Below are 20,538 nucleotides of genomic sequence, written 5' to 3'. Positions count from 1 at the left end.
TCAAATCCATGGATTTTGAACCTAACATAGCACTGCTTGCAGCATAGCAATTTCAAGACCATTGAAAACAAGAAAATTTTTGACAATAACCATTGTCATAATAGGCAAAAGCAAAAATACTAAAGCCAAGAACTATCTTGCATTTCACAAGATAGTGATGGAGTACCTGAATTCTTCTTTTCAGCATCTTGATGGCGCTGTGAATCCCTGTAAGATGAGCTGCCATTGCAAAAATGCAAATGAAAACCAACTTATGAGCCTTATTTTTTGTGTGCTAAATTCCCAGTCCACCCCCCTCCCCCCACCTCTATTTTTCTTGATTTGTTTCCACTGAACCTCCATTAGATGGCTTAAGATGTTCAACATGATCAGCAGAAATCCTTTCTGCTTCTACTGTCTTTAAGAAAACACAAAAGTAGCAATTCACAACACCACACAATAATACACATGACAAGGAAGAGCTCAATAGCGTATAGCTAGAACGAACGAAAATAAGCCGAAGCCGAGGAATCCCATCTATGACATGTGGCTTTTGGTGCACTAAGAAAAATTACAAAACTCAGTAGCAGCCTAGGTGCACTCAGCAACCAAGAAAGAAATTTAATATAATGCGACTGTTGAGAAATGTAGTACTCTACAAAGCAAAGAACAAATGTTCAGCAGTGGAATTGCCACATCATAGGTCTATGAGGACACACTAAAGTACTAAACCATAGATAAGGAAATTACGAGCAACTAAAAACACAGAGCAGATAAGATAAGAAAAATGAATCCCACTTAACATTAATCTCAACAACCAAGCACAGGCAGCAATGCCCTGACGCATAAAATTCCAGAGTGCCAAGTTATTTGGCAAGTAGTGATTCGAAACCTGAAGCTTAGCAATGACTGAATCATTATTCACCACAATTAAAACCAAAATTAGCAGCAAGAATGTTACAATGTACATGGCATTGGCACACATGCCACATAAGTCTCACAAAGCAGAACATGAGAACACATAGGTAACAGAACAGATAGGTAATGGAATATTACAACAAAAACTAACCAGAAAATTCATGTAATCAGAATAAGACACAGATGGAACAGTGGAGAAGAACATATGCCACTCTTCATAAATCGTGGTAGGAAAATCCTATTGTGCATGAATGATTTTTTTTTTTTGAATGGAAAAAGTTTTATTCAAGCACCAAGGGGGTGCAGCCCAAACAGATTACAGGGGGGAGATAGACAGATGATCAAAAATGTTCCCAGAAAAGGAAGTGCCCCAGAACCTAAGGCAATCAAACCAGGTGACTAAGAAAGTGTCTATGGAAGATTCTTTTGTTTTTGAACACTCTGTAATTCCTCTCCAGCCATAGCATCCACATCACAGAAATTGGAATTAATTGGATAAAACTTCCTTGCCTTTTGTCCCTGCCTGCACCCTTCCAAGCCAATAATTCCTTATCCACTGAAGAATTAATGACCCAAGAAATGCCCAGCATCATCACAACATTTGCCCAAATTTTAGAAAACCACACGCAGTGCAAGAGAAGATGGCTGATAGATTCCAAACCTGCTTTACAGAGGCAACATTGGTTCACCAACGAAATGCCTCTCCTTTGCAAGTTATCCATTGTTAGGATTTTACCCCAAACTGCCTCCCAGCAGAAAAAAATCCACTTAGGGGGAGCCTTAGATTTCCAAAGCCATTGCCAAGGGAATTGAGAGTTCCCATTGTGCAATATATCTTTCAGAAGTTCCTTATAGAAAGAACTCACAGAAAAATAGTTGTTTTTTGCAGCCTTCCAACAAATTTTATCCTCACAAGCAGGATTGATCTTTGCACTATAGACGAGGCTCCAGAAGTTTGTGAAAGTCACCACTTCCCAATCTTGTGCCTCACGAGTGAAGTTGATATTCCCAGAAAACTATCCAGCAGAGGCTTGAAATAATTGGATAATTGAAGCATCCTTCAGGGTTGCTAAAGTGTATAAATTAGGAAAAGAGTCCTTCAGAGAGGTGTCTCCTGTCCAATGATCACTCCGGAAACTTATTGAGTTGCCCCTGCCAGCTTGGAAGTGGGTTAAAGCAAACCAATCAGCCCAACCTTTCATTATATATTTTCACATACTGCGGCCATATGGCCCTTTGATCTGCTTCGTGGACCATCCATAGATGCCAGTGCCATATTTGCAAGCAATAATTTCCGCCACAACTGATCTTTGTTGATGGCAAACCTCCATAGCCATTTACCCAGTAAGGCCTCATTAAATGTGATCAAGCATTTTATCCCATGGCCTCCAACCTCTTTTGAGAGCTTAACACAACTCCAATTCACCAAATGAATTTTCCTACTCTCCATCAAATCGCCCCAAAGGAATCTGCACATAATTGACTCAAGCCTACCAGCAATGGAGGAGGGGATGGGGAGAATAGACAACATGTAGACAGGGAGGTTAGATAGAGTACTTTTAATGAGAGTTAGCCTCCCTGCTTTAGAGAGATAGTTCCTCCTCCATCTCGAAAGCTTTTTATCAAAATTTGCCACCAAGGGATTCCAAATACTCTGGTCTTTATATTTAGCACCCAAGGGAAGCCCAAGATAGCTTGAAGGCAAGCTGGAGACTCCACACCCAAGTACCCAGTAAGGAGCTCAACGTTTGAAGTGTTTCCCAAAGGGATGATTTTACTCTTACTCAGATTAACCTTCAAACCAGAGATAGCTTCAAAGCCTAGCAGGATGGCACGGAGATTAGCTACTTACTCCGCACTACCTCCACAAAAACACAGCGTGTCATCAGCATACAGCAGGTTCGAAATTGAGACTGAATTAGCTCTACCTTCAATCTTGGCTCCATCAAGCAAGCCATACGAAACTGCTCTATCCAACATACAACTCAAAATATCCATTCCCCAAATGAATAAGAAGGGCGATAAGGGATCACCCTGCCTAACCCCTTTGGAGGAATTAAAAAAATCAGTTACAGCCCCATTGATTAAAATAGAGAAAGATGCGGAAGGATTGAGAACATAAACAGGCTTTCATTAATATCCATCAAATGACACGGAGAATAATAATTGTTAAAAGCTCTATATAAGCAGTCATAAAAAAGAATTTACAATTAAACAAAAATAACAACGAGAGGAGGATAAGATTGAACATACAGCTTTGTGTATATGCATATCTGCCTCCTGGGAATCACTCCAAGAAGAACACATCGTAAAAATGCTAGAAGACCTTCTTATATGCTCCAAACAAATAAAATCGGCCAACAAACAATGACAGAAATAAAAAAAGAATGCAAAAATGTAGGAGAATAAAAAAGAAACATACAAAGCTGCTTCCTCACAAGGAAGGAGCGGTCCAGGAAGTGAGTGGAGGGATAGCAAAGGAGCTCAAAGCTGTTGAAGATCTCGATTATGCCCTTCTGCCCTATAATGCATACGCAATCCGTCGGCTGCGACTGCTGTCGGTGGTCGCTGCCGCTGACGTGGTTAATCTGGGATTTCCACTCGTGCAGTGATCCGATACGTTTCAACTATCACCAGCTGGTGCCTGGAGGAGCTAGAACGTCAGTCCACTGCTCGAAGACGATGCCATTCGATTCGATCGCTCCTAATTCGCTATGGAGATCGCGAAGTCACGAAGTTCTTCTCTTGAGCAATGGAATTCTATCGGCACCTTGAATTTGACAATCTCGATCGTCAAGTCAGGGACGAAGGGATCTCTCTGTCATTCCCTCTCAGGTCCTTTTGGTCTATTTCCTCCACAATTTCTTCGAAGTTCATATTATTTCAAAGAATCTACTTTTTATCCTCCGAAAAATTGTTTCGTCGAAGTCGGTGATGGAGATAAAATCCTAGTTCTTTTTTCATTATTTTTCGTTGCCTTTTGGGGTTCTTGATCAAGTTCTTGACTGTACGTGAAGTTTGATTTCGAACACATTAATAAAAAAGGGATCGAACTACCTAGATATGTTGACATGGAAAGCCTGCTTATATGGTATACATTTGAATTTTAATTTTTCCACTCTCTCTCACTTTTTTTTTTTTTTGTTTAAAATCTGAAAATCAAATACTGCCTATTTTATTTCTCACTTTCCCCCTCTCACACTTTCATGATTTCGGGCTCGTATATTGTAGAGAGCCACCAAACAACATTTTATTGTCCCGAAAATCAAGACAGATTTTGCACAATATATTGTAAAAAATGAGATGGTTTATTTTGGACCATTGCAAGACACTCTGAGAACCATTTGACTGAAATACCCTCACATATTTTTTGTTCAGACACTTATGTCATTTGCCAACTTTCGAAACGTTATCTCTTCTTCGACTCGTGTTACCTAAAGCAAATCTACAACAATATTTTTTAAATTAAAAAATATTTTAAACTACATTAAATGAGGTCTTCTTTTTAAACCAAATAAAATGTTTTTATTAATATTAATAAACTATTATTTATAATTTATTTTGCTATTTATTTAAATCAATTATAACTTAAATCCAAATATGGGGTCGATTGCCCGAGACGTATATGGAGGTGGACGTATCGACGCGATTTGTGCAGTGGTGACCTTCTCATTTAGGTGCATTTTTTTCTATGATACGAGAGGCAATTGGTGGTGTGGAGAGTTGAAAAATGGATGCGATGGTCAACTCTTCCATTCAATGGGTCGACGGCTCCGATCGGTGGCCGGACGGAGGAGGTTCGGTGGGTGGCAGTGGTTGTATCGTTAGAGGGAGAGGGAGAAAATGAGAGAGAAACAGAAGAAAGAGAGAGAGGTGGGAGTGTTTACATAGACATTAAAACTTAAGTGACATGCTGATGTGGAATGTCACATGAGATTGAGAAGAATCGAGACAAATATTGTTGGACTATTTAGCAGGACTGTTCTTTTATTTTGTTGTTTCTGCTCGCCCTTTTTGTCCACTGTTTGGGGTTGAGTTTGTGAGTTCACTGAGTTGGACTTCTTAATGAGTGTTTGGAGTTGGGTTTTGTGAGTTGGACTTCTTAATGGGGGCCCGATTGTGCCTGCTATTTTGGGCCCTCCCTTCCCAAAGCCACAGGCCCACAAAACTACTATTATGTATCATGTATGACACACTGTTCCATGTGGTTGGTTTCAATATTCATTGTTTTATAGCTTTATCATCTTCTTCGGTCACCGTCATCGTCTTCTTTGGGGTACACAATTCGATTCCGACCTCTACCACAAAAGCGCGAAGGTCTGTGCGGTTGGAGAAAGTGAGGGAGGGATGGCGATGCGGGAGCTAGTCACTGGTGGAGCAGCCTGTGCCGTTCCTGGCTCTTCCTCTTCTTCCAATCCTCTAGGTGCTCTCGCTAACGCGCTTATTGGCTCTTCTTCAAAGACTCAGGTTGTCTGTCCTCTCTTTCTCTCAATTCCGTTTAAATATAAGATTTTTTCAGTCCTTCGATTCGTCCTTTTCCTGTTCCTGGTGTTTGATCAAGCTATCAATTTTTTTTGTAAGTTTTCGGGGTTTTGTTCAAATTCTGGTCTTTATGCTTCTGGTACAATAGACAAGTGTATTGATGATTTTTTTTTGAAGCTTTTGATTTCCTACGAGCTTGTTTTCTACTTCAAATTCGGGTCGATGCGGGATATTAGTACTCATAATTAACTTGTTTCTGATTGCTATTTGTGTTGTTGGAGCAGGGAAGGCTAAATGAAATTCCTGCCTCCACATCCACAGCTTCCGAGGGTGGTCAATTCTACTCTGAAATCGATGAGCATTTGAGAGCACTTCCTGGCTCTAAATTTGATCAGCAACTTTTGCACCCCAATGCTCAGGTTCTTCAATTTTTTTTATATGTCTGTGACAAATGCTACATATTGAGCATGTGGGAGTTCTTCTCTTCATCATTCTCATTTACTCTGACTGTCAGGGATCAGAATTTCTTCGTGGCTTCCGCTCTACGGATCAGAATGCACTAGCAGAAGCATGGAACGAGGTGCAGCTACAGCGCCCTCCAGTTTCTCCTCAGGTTGACTTATATGGTCGCACATCTTCTCCTCAGACACAACCAAGTTTTGATGGTACTTATAGTCTTATACCCACATTCTTGGTTTGTCCTTGTGCTGGATTGGTAAATAGTGATTACTCTAGCAAGGTGTAAAACGCATAAAGAATTCCATACATTGGATGACTAAACCCAATTAGAATTATGTTTCCATCAAGTCTTAACCTGCCCTCGAAGAGGGTTTCTACTAAGATTTTGCAAAATTTATCCTTGATGTAATACTTCAGCATCACAAGATTGCCTATCCTTTTACCTTATGTCACATGGATTCAGGCATTAAATCCCATAATCATGTAGTCAGTTGATGGTATGTCTAAATATGAGAAGTTCCTGTAATAAATGTAAACCATGCCTTCACGGATCTGAGGTTGTTTTTTTTTTTTTTTTGAAAAGCTCGTAAAAACTTAATTTGTTGGACAGTTAACATTGAGTTTGGACATGATATTTGTCTGAACCGGAGCCATCAATGATCACATCTTTCAATCAGCTAAAAACTGGTGGCTGAAATATCGATGAAAAATTCCAAGTTTTAGGCAAGGAAAAACAAGAAATAGAGCCTACGCCATTGGAGTTGAAATTTTGATTTGTCAAGCATATAGAGAAATGAAAATTTGATTTTTGAAAGCTACAATTGAACACGTTTTTGTAGGCTTTAGATTGGGTGGTATTTTTTCATTTACAATTTGGCAAAGAGTGTTTTTTGAATGCTTTTTGTGTAATATAATAATATATATTGGTGATGCAGGGCCACCACAGAGAGTGCTATCAAGCTTTTTGCACTCTTTTGTTGATAGTAGCCATGGTGGAATTCCCTTTCTTCCAACTCCACTTCCATTACTAGGACTGTCCGAAGGGGACAAACAGTGCATTCGTGATCGTAGCAGCATTATGGCTCGGCACTTTTTTGCTGATAAAAGTGAAGAGTTTATCAATGCCCAGGTTTTGTTGTTTACTTTTTGTCCAAATGGAAGCTGCGTACTTTATTATCGATATTATTATCTGTTTACTTTTCCTATTTCAATATTAGTGCTTCACCTTCTTCCTCAATCTTGTTTTAAAGTTTAATGTCAATTCAAACTGCACCTTTCCAGGTAAATGCACTCCTGTTGTCTTTAGACATTGATAACGATGTCCAGGGAAAAAGACCTCTTCCTGGAAGATTCCGAGAGCTGGAAGACTATTGGAACGAGTCACAAGGAGTTTTGAGACATGGTCCTCATGCTGCAGATGGTTGGGTTGCCGAGTTCAGTCAACAGAGAGCAGAACCCAGTAATCCTGATGCCTGGGCTCACTCATTTGAACAGCAACATGGTGCTAATGGCTGGGTCTCAGAGTTTGAGCAGGTAAGAAAGAAGTTATCTATGTGTTCCAGACTTCAATTTGGATTTACATGCAGCCATTTTTATACCAATGAAACCTTTGATGTGGAACAGTCTCAATTGGCATCAGTGGATCAAATGAGAGGTGGAAGCATTGCAAGTTTAGCTACAATGGAGCAGACTCGTATGCTTGCACACACGCTAGCTCAAAATGATGACCCAAAATTTCAGGTTCATATTTTCTGTTGAATTTCCCGTACTGTGCTCTTGTAGTTGCATGTTCTTTCCCTGCAGATTGAATGTGTGAAACTTTTCTCAAACAGTTAGCATGTATTGCTTGGAACTCATCGATTTTATATACGTCGATTAGTTAATTTTGACTATTCTTTTAGTGTTAATGGATTTGCAAGAACATGGAAGTAACTTCAACTGTCTTCCTGATGATCGATCATTTCAATAAAGTTTTTCAGAAACTGGAAGAAAAGAAATGAAAAGAAAAATTCAAAGACCAAGTGTTTAATGGTTACATGAATAATATAAAGTTAGTGATTTTATTTTTTCCCTGCCCTAGAAATGTGCTTCCTCATATGACCATTAGGTACTTTTGTCTGTCAATATATGCTTGATGCTCGGGCAATGTGGTATGTTTGTGATTCTATAATGTGGCTTTGAGGCTTAAGGAGTGAGTGAGGCTAGTAGGTGATAAACTTTTTAGTAGTTTGTTGATGTATCCTGAACCTCATCCGTTCTGCAGCCTCAGACTACTTTTGAGTTTTGACCATTTCTGGGAATAAAACTCGTGAATTATAACTTAGGTCTGAAAATTTTTGGACTATGTCATTGCATTAAGTTTGCCAACATGATGGGTCAGTATCACTTTGATCTGGCATGAGCAGGTCCAATGGCTGACGTTGTCATTTCCCGTACTAATTTATTTGGCTTGCAGAATTCAAAGTTTCTTCAGTTTGTTTCAAAGATGAGTCGTGGTGAACTTATTATTGATGATAATCAAGTGAAGCCGAACACGTTATCTGCAACCGGGAATTGGGCGACGGAATATCAACAACAATACAATGTCACTCCTATGTGGGCTGATGAATTTGCACGTGATGAGGCAAGTATATGTTTGCTGAAAGCACAGAGTTAATTACAGTATCGTTGTTATCATCATCATCATTATTTTATTAACTGAATCTGAAAGGCAAAAGTAGTTATGTACCATGATCTATTTTATTTTCTGTGCTTGCACAGATTGTTTGTTATTTCCCTTTGGTTTTACCACCCTATGCAGAAGCTCCATCATCTAAATTATGTGTTATTCAGCTTGCTCATGGACCTGATCGATGGATTAACGAGTTCACCACTGGAAAAGAACAGGGGTCAGTCAATGATCAGTGGGTCAATGAATTTTCAAAGCTGCACATGAATGATTGGGTGGAGGAATTTGGGCATCAGGTCGGCGAGGGGGCTTTGGGGGACAGTTCCACTGATTGGGCAAATGCATATGACGAGTAAGTTCCAGCCCTTTTATCTCTGGCTTGATTGCCGGAGTCTTTGTTTTCATAATCAATCTTCAAAATTTCAGAAGAATATATTCGATTGCTATGGAACGGATTGTTTAGTGCTGATGATTACTCATGCTTTTGTAATTTTACTGGTATTATATGTTTTTCCTTTGCAAAGCCCTTTGAAATAGTTCTACATAGAAAGGTCAATTCATTTCTAATTTGATGGTTAAAGGTTTTTGTAGTATATATTGAGTAGTTGAGCAATATCTATTATGACGAGTAAGTTCCAGGCCTTTTATCTCTGGCTTGATTGCCAGAAGTATCTCTGTTGTCATAGTCAATCTTCAAAAGTTCGGAAGAGTATATTCAATTGCTATGGAAAGGATTGTATAGTGCTGATGATTACTCATGCTTCTGCAATTTTACTGGTATTATATGTTTGTCCTTTGCAAAGCCCTTTGAAATAGTTCTACATAGAAAGGTCAATTCATTTCTAATTTGATGGTTAAAGGGGGTTTGTAGTATATATTGAGTAGTTGAGCAATGTCTATTATGGGCTCACACTGATTGTTGTTGAAGTTGTTAAATGTTTCCTACCTTAAAACTTAGATTTAGCTTGGTATATTAACCTCATTGGTCCATATGGTACTCTTGGTCTTCTCTTTTTGTTTTTTTTGTCTCTAAGTTATTTGCAAGGTTGGCATAGCCCATATAGATACCCATATAGATAAGTAAAAGTTATTACTGGCTGGCTCCTGCCTTTTTCTTATCTTGCTGCTTTCTTCAAAAGAAATTAGTAGTATAAGCATGATAAACCTCATTGACAAATTTGTTGTCACCCTTTAATCTTTTGAATTTTGATATTGGTACAAGTGATAGTCTCTCTCATAATCTGGACTACCACTGGAGTGAATTCCTCTTATTTATTTAAGTTTTTGTTGATGGTTGTGTATAGTGACTCGTATTATACCATTAATTTACAGATTCCTAAATGAACAAGTATCTGCCAAGCAACAATCAGATGCTTCAAGGGGGGTCTATATCTTCTCTGACATGAATCCTTATGTTGGTCACCCAAATCCTTTAAAAGAAGGCCAGGAGCTGTTTCGTAAGGGGCTTCTGAGTGAAGCAGTTCTTGCCCTGGAGGCTGAAGTTTTGAAAAACCCAGATAACGCTGAAGGCTGGAGGTTACTTGGAATAGCACATGCGGAGAATGATGATGATCAGCAGGTTATTGCTGCCCTTTTTTTTCTGGGAACTTCTGAAAAACTCGCCTACTGGAAACTTTATTTTTTTCCCTTGATGTTGATCATCTTCTCTGTTCTGATGTGTGATATTCAAAACTTCACAAAATTATTGACGTGTGTTGTCCGTCTGGCCTTTTTGTTGTTGATGCATGATCTATTGACACATATTTTACATTTCCTATAGGCTATAACACATCTTCTTTTAAGCTTTTATACAGGCCCACATAAAGAGTCCTGTTCTGAATTTCACAAAAAAACAACACTCTTCTGTATAGCAATGTGTCTTCAGGATCCAAAAATAAATAGTATGCCTCTTCACCATGCTTCCTTCAATAAATGATCTCTGGTTGTAGAGCCTCTCCTATGAATTTTTTTTTTTTCCAATTATAAAGACCTTTTGGAAGAGGTCAACCATGTACTTAAACAACTGTGTTTTATGTTTATGGCCTTCTTTTTGCCTTTATAGATGTACTTTTACCTTCCTTTTTTTTTCTCTATATAATGGCGTTCTTTTTGGTATTTGCTGATATAATTCACATATATGTGTTTGCCACCTTTCGCTACTGGTCAATACCTTCTTGAACTCTCTAATTAAAGAATTTTCTTCTCTGAAAGCCAGAGTGTATATGGGGATTATCTCAAGTTTGGTATTTATTTTTTCATTATTTCAAACACTTCCAAATATTGCTTTTTTAAATCAAAATGAATTTACATCTGCAGGCAATAGCGGCCATGATGCGTGCTCATGAGGCTGATCCGACGAATCTTGAAGTTCTTCTTGCCCTTGGTGTGAGTCATACGAATGGTCAGTGATTGTTTGTTTGAATGTTTACTAGTAAATTCGGTGCATAAATTCATTGAAGTACGTTACTCTAGTTATGTATTTTCTTTTTCATTAATATTTTATTCCTGTTGTTTCAGCAGTTGACAATGGCATACAGGATGTTAAAACTACTCTTGTGCATTCATGACCTTGATAAATGTGGTTCAAATAATTCAATTTTTAATTGCAGAGTTGGAACAGGCGGCTGCATTAAAATATTTATATGGATGGCTGCGCTATCATCCAAAATTTGGAACACTTGCCCCTCCAGAGCTTTCTGATTCTTTATATTATGCTGATGTAAGTGTTCTAATTAACAATATGCCTGTTTGAATCTTTTTTAAAATTCATTTTAGGTACCGGTGTCCTCACTGTAACTTGTGTTTTGAGCATCTCAGTGAGAAATCTAAACTTGGTGCCAGAATATTTTTGATAGGATATATGAAACTATTTGAATTTATGAGGCTGGTGAGGAAAGTAATTTGGTAAGAGATTTGGCACCTTATGGTGTCTCTTCATTAATTGAGAGCACTTGCGATATTTTGTGAAGGTATTTCATTAACATAGTGACTATCATCTTACCTAAAATTACCATGTAATTGAATGATGCGTTGCCACTTAAGTACAGATTTTTGAGGCATTCAACTCTTTTTTTTTTTGTATAATAGATTTCATCAATTACCTTTTACCTTTATTTCTTTTAATCTTTTCTGCGTGAGATGTTTAAGTCCTGCTGCAAAAGATTGGACTCACTTAAAAATTTTCTGTTAGTATCGCAAAAATGGCAAAACATTGTTAATCAAGGATGTATAGCTGAAAATAAAGATTTTAAAAAAAGCAAGTCATATAAAAAAAGAACAACTTGGTTCTGCTTTTGAGATCTATTATGAAGTCATTCTTTTTGAGTTTCTTATCACTTTGATTTTGGTATGCAGGTTGCTAGATTATTTAATGAAGCTGCTCAGATGTCTCCCGAGGATGCTGATGTGCACATAGTGCTTGGCGTCTTATACAATTTGTCCAGAGAATATGACAAAGCTATCACATCCTTCCAGACAGCTTTGAAGCTCAAGCCAAATGACTACTCTCTTTGGAACAAACTTGGCGCAACACAAGCCAACAGTGTTCAGAGTGCTGATGCGATATTTGCTTATCAGCATGTAGGTCCATCTGTCAAGTGATGCGGTTATAACTAAAAAAGGGCTAAAGCCATCAAAAGTATTTGTTGCTGATGCCTATGATTTGGATAACATGGCTTAATGCATAATACAAGGCCAAAGTTTGATGCTCCCCTATCTAGCTTTCATAAACAACTGCTATTGCAATGACTTCTAATGGACTGCATATTGTTTGCAAGTGTGCCCGTATTAGTTCGTTGATCAGCTTCTCCTTTTGCCTCAGTGGATGTCTTATTTTTATTTATTCATCCATTTTTGTCTTTGTAGGCACTTGATTTGAAGCCTAATTATGTACGTGCATGGGCAAACATGGGCATCAGTTATGCCAATCAGGTTTTGGTCGATGGCTTTATTTTCAAGCTTATTACCATCTTTCGCATTTATATCAAACATTAACTGAAGCCTGTTATGGTTTTGTTTAATACTTCTAGAATCGTTTTATTTTTATTTGTTTATTTTTTTGATATCTCAAACAGCGGGATTATTGTCTTTTGGGTGAATAATTTTGACTGAAAGAAAAATGCTGTCTATTCATTTTTGGATAGCATATACAAGGTTTATGAAAATGTTTTTATGAACCACTACGGCGAAAGTTGTTTCATCACAACCTAGATGTCATGGGTTTGATTCCTGGAAAAAGCCAATCTGTTATCGAAGGATTAAGGGTGCATACTTCTTGCCCTTCTCCAATTGCACCGCCAATGCAAGAGCCTTCTGTAGAGCCTCTCTATATATGGTTGAATAATAGAGGCTTTCACATGTGTCCTATCAGTGTGCGTGAGATAGTATGGACTTCATTGGAAAATAGCTTAGTAGCGTCGATATGCAAATATGACTCCAATTTGCACGAGAGTGAACTTGATGGAATTTTAAATGATACTTGATATAGAAGTTAAGAAAATGTTGCTTATTCTCTAGGATGTCATGATTATTACTCTCTCTCTCTGGATAGATCTAATTAAGGTGGTTCTGAAGCTAAATCTGTCTAATTGTTAACCCTTTTTTTATTTTGGCACCAGGGTATGTATGAAGAGTCCATTTGTTATTATGTTCGGGCACTTGCCATGAATCCCAAGGCAGATAACGCCTGGCAGTATTTGAGAATTTCTTTGAGGTATGCTGCACCAATTGGAAATAGTTGTCACCTGGTATGTATGTAGTTTGACCACAGCTTACGTATGTTTTTCCATCCTTTTTCCTATATGCAGCTGTGCTTCTAGGAGTGACATGCTAGAAGCTTGTGATTCCCGAAATCTAGATGTTCTTCAGAAGGAGTTTCCTCTGTAAAAGAGGAAAGGTGGTGCATTGAGTGAACAATTGGGCTTTGCTGGGATTCATAAGCTTTCCATATGATATGTAACATGGTTACTCTTTACAGTGTAGGTCATGGCTCCATGTTTTTACCACAGCTGAGTCTCAGATTAAGTGGTGGTCTGATGGTACGAGCAAGAAATGCCACAGAAGTTGAAAAACCAAACGTGGGTGTTGTTTTAAGCTTTGTCATGGAGCTTAATTGTGAAGGCGTTGCTGTTTCAATGCTAAAGAATTCATTTATTATGGGAATGGAGATAATTGCAGTACTCGAAAGTTTTGTGAATCACAAAGATGTAACTGAGTATTCTTCCTCAGTATAAAATAAGTATATTCCGATACAGACGGATTTAGTAAAATTGCTTTGTTTTGCCTAATTGATGAGGGTAGTCTGAAAATTGACTATATTTTATACCGAACTTGCTAGTGATGTCAATGACTCAAATGTGTAGTGGAAGTCTCATCGAGACTCTCAAGGAGGGAGGCAGCAGCAGCAGCAGCAGCAGCAGCCAGGACGTAGGTTGTAGGCTGTAGAGTACTCGAGATAAGTGAGATTAATGAATATTCATAGGTAAAGAAACAAGATTCGCATTGGCACTTGGCAGGCATTTTGTAACGTATAGATAGCTTTCTGAACTAGGAATCAAATAATTGTGGCTCAAAAAGGAGAATATTTTTTTTTCTTTTATAGAAAAGAGAAAGTAAAACAATAGAGCTAGGGAATTGAAACAAGTATGTACGTACGTAGCAGCTTTTTAATGCTTGCACTCCACACCCTGTAAGAGGAAATATCATCCACACATGCCCGTGCAAGGCATCGAAAGGTGGAGCTTCCTTCTAAAAGTACTCAGATTGGTTTCTCTTTTATCAAATTTTATATCTTCACTATTCAAACATCATTTTTTAACAGTTTATAAATTTCCTATTCTCTTGAACTAATAGATTCTCTATTCAGTAACAACTGAATATAATATCTCTATTCTAAATCTCTAAAGCATTAAAATATTAATTTATTCTTATTTTATTATTACTTATCTATATTATATGATTTCAAGTAAAAATTAAAATGTTTAATTATATATTAATTTTAGAAAAAATAATTAGCATTAATTATAAATTAAAACTTTTACATACTTTTTCAAGTAGATACCCACTTGAACAAGTATCAAAAATAGATAATGTTAAGAGATATCAATGTAGTGTGGCTTTCAAGACAATCTGTATAATAAGTTCTCTATTATATCTATCATACCTGTTTTACATATATCAATGTGAGTGCCCTAATAATATTGGATTTGGGTTTAATTAGTTTACTTTTCTTTCTCTGATGTTGATGCTGGGGGTGTGCCCGTGTGGGAGAGTAGAGATTCTTGTATAGTAGAGCAGTACTGACTCATCACTCAATTGTCATGTGGGGATGATTACATGATTCAGAGAGAGAGAGAGAGAGAGAGAAAGAAGTAGCTATAGCTAGCTGGGGTCCAATATATGTATATATATGTTTTCTACGCAGGTAATGTGAAAAGCCCGCAACCGGGACAAACTAACCTTAGGATCTAAAAATATTCCCATGATGATCATCATCTATTTAACACTCTGCTTAATTTGTTTGTTAGTGACTCGCATGAAAGAAAAAGATGCATTGGTTTTAGTACATGCATGTACGTATCTTTTGCATCTCATGATCAATTTCTCTCTCTCTTTTTTTGGTAAGCTCAAGCTGTAACTCATGATAATGATATTCTCATTAATTTGATAATTTAATTAATTATTTGTTACCACTATTATGTGTATATGGTTCTCTGTGAATGGAGCTTAGGCGCACGTGGTTGGGGGGACAGAGAGTGGATGGCGATTGCTTGTGTGTTTTGATCATTCAATATACATTTGCTGACCGTACAGAAAAAGTGAACTAATACTACTGTTTGAGTGTTGACAGCAACCAAAAGGAGAGTATGGTGGTGTCACATATATCGAGTCCGAGCAAGTAAAAGCATCATCACCATTAATTCTTCATTTGAATCCAACATCGACATGGGTTATATATGAGCATGCATGGAAGAGGATTTTGGTCAGTGCCATATGAAATTATTTGCATTAATTAATATGAAAAGTCATGTTCTTATGTATACCAAATAAATGTTAGTAATGCATAAATAGTCGCCAATTGCATAAATACATATGATCATAATATATAATCAATGTACATATACCAAATCTCTTATCACTTCATTACAAAAAAAGAAAGAAAGAAAGTGCATATACCTAATAGTCAGTTTAATCTCTTAGCTTTGTTAACAAGTTATTTATCTTTAATTAACTACTTTTATATTTATATCCATTACAAAATAAGCAGTTCCATATAAGCCATGCACGTGGGAAGGAAGTGTCTGTTTACACAAAGTATAGTGATGGATGTTTTAGAGAATAAAGAATCCGGAGATATGAAGCAGAGAATCCAACAAGGAGACAAAGGAAATAACCAGCAAAACAATGGAGCGTCAGCTTTGGCCAAAAATGGGGTTTTTGTTTGTGCAGGAGACCAAGCAAAAGCCCCCAAATTATGTAAGTGAGGGTATCCCCGCATTTAAGGCTTTGCGTGTGTATGTGGACGCCCATGACCCCAAATCCAATAATATATATATGTGTGTGTATATATATATATATATATATATATACCGGCACCCTTTATTCTTCCGCTGATCATCGTATCGTATGACAAGGCAAAATTTAAAATATGATTTTTTTAGACAAAAATACTTCTATTTGTTTAAAATTGTACCTTTCAATCTTGGTGATGACATCACTATTTTTTTTAACTTTTCTCCTTCTTAAACGAAATTTCAAAAGATTTTAACTGTCAAAATACATGGTAGACTTAGGAAAAAATTACATATTTAAGATCAGCGCATAAATATCTTTCTAACAAGATTCATTGTAGATAGTAGGGCTATCAAAAAAACCAAACAGATAGCCCGAACCTACCATTTGGTCAGTTTAATTATTTTTCTTTTTCGAAAACCGATCGATTGGTTTTTTTCAAATAAAAAACCGAAATAATTGGTCGGTTTTGAATATTTTTATAAAACCGACCATCATCATAAATATTATAATTAATATATTTATATAGATTATATAGTATATAATGATTAGTCATTAGTTTTTAATTTATATATATTTATATACGATATATAGTATACAATGATTAGTCATTAGTATTTACTTTACTACTTATGACTTAATAGACCCAAACTTTGAGATTTATCTTAATATATTTAGATAATAAGTATATATTAATATTATATATATATATATAATTAGATATATAACTCTACAATTTGGACCATTAATTATTTGATATTAATACGGGAATGAGATATTGAATAGAATGCTGCGATTTCAACAGTTTGATTAAGGTATTGATTGCGGATTTTTTATGGATCTACTTATTCTAAATTTCTTTCTAAATTGAGGTATTAACCGAAAAATCGACCAAAGTGGAATGGTCGGTTATAACCTCACTGTTACAAAAAACCGATCGGTCATTGGTTTTCACTAATGAAAAAACTGAATTTTCGGCCCCTGGATGAATATACCAAATAACCGACCGATTGACATCCCTAGTAGATAGGTTTTACAGGATTGTTCTTAATTCCATTTTTTTCAATAGAATTTCAAAAATAACAAATTCAAAACTAAAAATAATGGATTCTGAGCTATGTTTTTGTAAAATAATGGATTATGGAATGTGATTTTGAAAAACAATGAAATATGGACTTTGTTTTCAAAAAAAATTGAATCTGAACTAAAAACAATGGATTTAGTTGTCCCATTGATTTAAATCAATGGATTTAACTATCCCACTAATTTAAGTTAGTCTTTCCACTAAATTAAATCAATAGATTATATAATTCCCTCAAGGACTCCATTGTCTTTCTATTTCCGAGGCATTCCATAAGTATAAGCCAAAAGTCGTTCTCTTCTTAGCGGACTCTGAGACCCCTACCCTAGGACTCTTATTTTTAGATCTTCCTATGCTCAACCCGGGGAAAAAAACCTTCACCCCAAGAGAAGCTTGTCTAAATGGAAGGAACTTAACCAAGGTTAAGTTGGTCATTTCACTGAATTAAATCAATATAATATATAATTCCATTGATTTTTATAGATGAATTTGGCTATGGATTTAGTTATCCCATTGATTTAAATCAGTGGATCTAATTATCCCACTGATTTAAATAAGTGCACTTAACTATGCCACTGAATTAAATCAATAGAATATATAATTTCAATGATTTTTATCGATGGATTTGACTATGGATTTGGTATCCTAAATCAATGGATTTAATTATCTCACTGATTTAAATAAGTGGATTTAATTATCCCACTGATTTAAATTAGTCATTCCACTAATCCACTTAATTAAATCAATATAATATATAATTTTATTGATTAATTTTATCAATAGATTTGGCTATGTATTTAGTTATCCCATTGATTTAAATCAATGGATTTAATTATCTCACTAATTTAAATCAATAAATTTAGCTATTTCATTGATTTAAGTTAGTCATTTCACTGAATTAGTTCAACCATGTATAAAAACTAACTTCCTTCATAGGAATCACCAAAGACCATCGACAGAAGATGCTTCATAGTTCAGTGCACAGACTCTACTCTAAACTTTTTATCAAAACTGCAAATTTTCAAATAGGTTGAAAGTTCAAAAATTAGCTGATATTAAAATCAATAAGATGAAAAAAGGAAATATTATTCAATAAGGCGATGAAAATGACGGCAGTCAACCAGAAGTAAAAAAAATACTTCCTTAGCTGAAGCGGCTCTTCCGCGATTATTTGAAAGCACAAAAACAAAATCACAATCAAATTGAAACGCATTAATCGAAAAAACAAGTATATATGTATTCATAAAAGCACATAAGTATGGAGATACCTTCTCGGTATAGCCGATAACACGAAAAGAAAGAATCGATTGATCACCTCTGCTTCGACGGGATATGTCTCCTCCGTCGTCGATCTGCTCTCATTCGTCATCGTCGGGTCTCTACTGGGTGGTCTCCGCCACGAGGATGAGATTATCGATGGCCGGAAGGTTCTGGAGGGAGGGGATGAGAGAGAAAAAGTGAGAAAGAGTGAGGGGTAAGGATGGTCGGATTTGCGCGAAAATCGTGAACTTTAAAAATTGTGTAGTTTGGAGTATGACATGGCTTGGCCACATAAGCGCCACTTAGATTTGGACTGCTTTGGATTACCAAAAATTTGAGCTCTATATCATTTTTGATATTTATTATCGATCGGTTTGTAAAGGAACAGAAAAAATATAGAAGGGCATGGCATCAATGAGGATGGAAATAAATTAATAACATAGAACTGAGTCAAACTATTAAAAATGAGGTGGGAGTTAGACTTATGCATGCATGGAAGTGAAATATTACTCTTATTTTCACCGGTCAAATTAAAAATCTCTCTCGTTTTGTAATTATGTAGCGAAGTTATCGAAAAAGGAAGCAACTTGTTCTTAAGTTTTCATTTGAATCTCAAGCGTAGTTCGTGCATATTTTGTTAGACATCTAATGTCACTTCGCATCAATAATATTGTCCACAATAATATTTGTTTGCTTTGAATTTATCGATTATCTTGAATACATCGGACAATCAAGCAATGCGAGACATCTTAGCATTGACATATTTTGTCAAATAAGTCAGGGAGGGCATTTTTTTTATATACCAAACCACCAAGATATAAGTAATTAACTAATAAATAACTCTAGTTTATATAAAGATTCGTTATAGACATGTGGCAACTTAACATATGTATATCAGAAATTCTTCTATGTGAATCAAAAATGTGAAATAACTTTGTGAACATGAAATCCAATGGTTGTAATTGTCAAATCACAGCTGTATAATATCAAGCAAGAAGTCAACAATATCAAGCAAGAAGATCACAGCTGTATAATATCAAGCAAGAATTCAATTCAAAGATTCAGCAAGATTATAGGAGTCTAATTGTAGAAAAAAGTCAATGATTAGTTCCTAAAATCACTCTGTAAAATATTTCATTATTCTCTGTATATAATTAGTCTATCACGACATATTGAAATGATAATAAGATTATTCCACTCTTCCAACTTTGAGATGGTATCAGAGGAGTCGATACTGGCCGTCTCTTAATCAAACCCTACTCATTCATTCATCACCAAACACAGTCTGTTGAAACTCATTATCTTCTCATTCTTGAGTCATCATCATGACAAGTGAAGATGTCTCTCCCAAATCAAATTCAATCCCTCAGATTGTCACCATACAAGGAGACAATTCCAACTTCTCAACTGGCATAAAGTTAGATGAAAATAACTATTCTCTATGGCACCAAGTCATGGAGATGAAAATTGCTGGACGAGAAAAACATGGTCACCTAACCGGTGATACTATCCAACCTGCAGCTACAGATCCAGCATACAACAAGTGGCGTGCATTAGATTGTCAAATTAAGAGTTGGCTAGTTGATGCCATGCACCCCAGTCAGATGAAACGATTCATTCGTTATGATACAGCCAAGCAAGTATGGGATGCCATCAAGAAAACATACTCTGATGGTTCTGATGAGGCAAAGATTTATGATCTACATCGACAATCATTTATGATGAAACAGAATGGTAGATCAGTTGCAACATACTATAGTGATCTCACAGAGATATTTCAGGAACTTGATCAGTTAAGCCCCAGCAACATGCAACACCCAGAAGATATGGAAATAAGACGCAAGGAGATTGACCGTCTTCGAGTTTATATTTTTCTTGCAGGTTTGGACAATAATTTTGATCAAATCCGAGGAGAAATTTTAAGGATGGAGCCTAAACCTGAACTCGGGGCAGTATATGCACATATTAAAAGAGAGAGTAATCGTCAAGGCACTATGTCTGAAGCAGATTCCACATCTGAAACCGTAGCCTTGGCTACCACAAGGTATAAGCAATCTCGCTCTCAGAATTCAGGTGCTACTCGTAACAGAACTCCAATGAAGTGTGCAAAATGTGGTCTTGAAAATCACACAATTAAAGGATGTTATGAGATTATTGGTTATCCAGAAGGATGGGTTCATAA

At 36.4% G+C, this 20,538-nt stretch overlaps 1 protein-coding gene and 1 long non-coding RNA gene across 2 annotated transcripts; one reads left to right on the top strand and one right to left on the bottom strand.

The window, feature by feature from the left end:
• Positions 1 to 1,109: 1,109 nt before the first annotated feature.
• Positions 1,110 to 3,874, bottom strand: LOC119985230. Its single transcript, XR_005465068.1, has 2 exons — positions 3,151 to 3,874; positions 1,110 to 2,942 (listed from the first exon to the last, which is right to left on the bottom strand). It is a non-coding gene; the product is annotated as an uncharacterized LOC119985230 (long non-coding RNA).
• Positions 3,875 to 5,107: 1,233 nt separating this feature from the next.
• On the top strand, positions 5,108 to 13,791 carry LOC119985962 (peroxisome biogenesis protein 5-like). Its single transcript, XM_038830466.1, has 16 exons — positions 5,108 to 5,364; positions 5,664 to 5,798; positions 5,894 to 6,044; positions 6,774 to 6,967; positions 7,120 to 7,371; positions 7,462 to 7,578; positions 8,294 to 8,461; positions 8,671 to 8,858; positions 9,839 to 10,085; positions 10,823 to 10,907; positions 11,116 to 11,225; positions 11,861 to 12,085; positions 12,371 to 12,436; positions 13,123 to 13,217; positions 13,312 to 13,400; positions 13,487 to 13,791. The coding sequence occupies exons 1-15, from the start codon at positions 5,245 to 5,247 to the stop codon at positions 13,388 to 13,390; spliced, it is 2,232 nt and encodes a 743-aa protein (XP_038686394.1). The 5' UTR covers positions 5,108 to 5,244; the 3' UTR covers positions 13,391 to 13,400; positions 13,487 to 13,791.
• The last annotated feature ends 6,747 nt before the right edge of the window (positions 13,792 to 20,538 follow it).

The sequence above is a fragment of the Tripterygium wilfordii genome, chromosome 19, assembly GCF_013401445.1.
Source record: "Tripterygium wilfordii isolate XIE 37 chromosome 19, ASM1340144v1, whole genome shotgun sequence".
NCBI classification, from domain to species: Eukaryota; Viridiplantae; Streptophyta; class Magnoliopsida; order Celastrales; family Celastraceae; genus Tripterygium; species Tripterygium wilfordii.
The sequence above is the reverse complement of the archived record's forward strand: the minus strand, read 5'-3'. Positions and strand labels throughout refer to the sequence as shown.

Coding starts and splice junctions, on each gene's coding strand:
- LOC119985962 (XM_038830466.1), top strand. CDS start 5,245: ATGGCGATGCGGGAGCTAGTCACTGGTGGAGCAGCCTGTGCCGTTCCT. Junction 6,045..6,773: donor GACACAACCAAGTTTTGATG/GTACTTATAGTC, acceptor TTGGTGATGCAG/GGCCACCACAGAGAGTGCTA. Junction 12,437..13,122: donor GCATCAGTTATGCCAATCAG/GTTTTGGTCGAT, acceptor TTTTGGCACCAG/GGTATGTATGAAGAGTCCAT.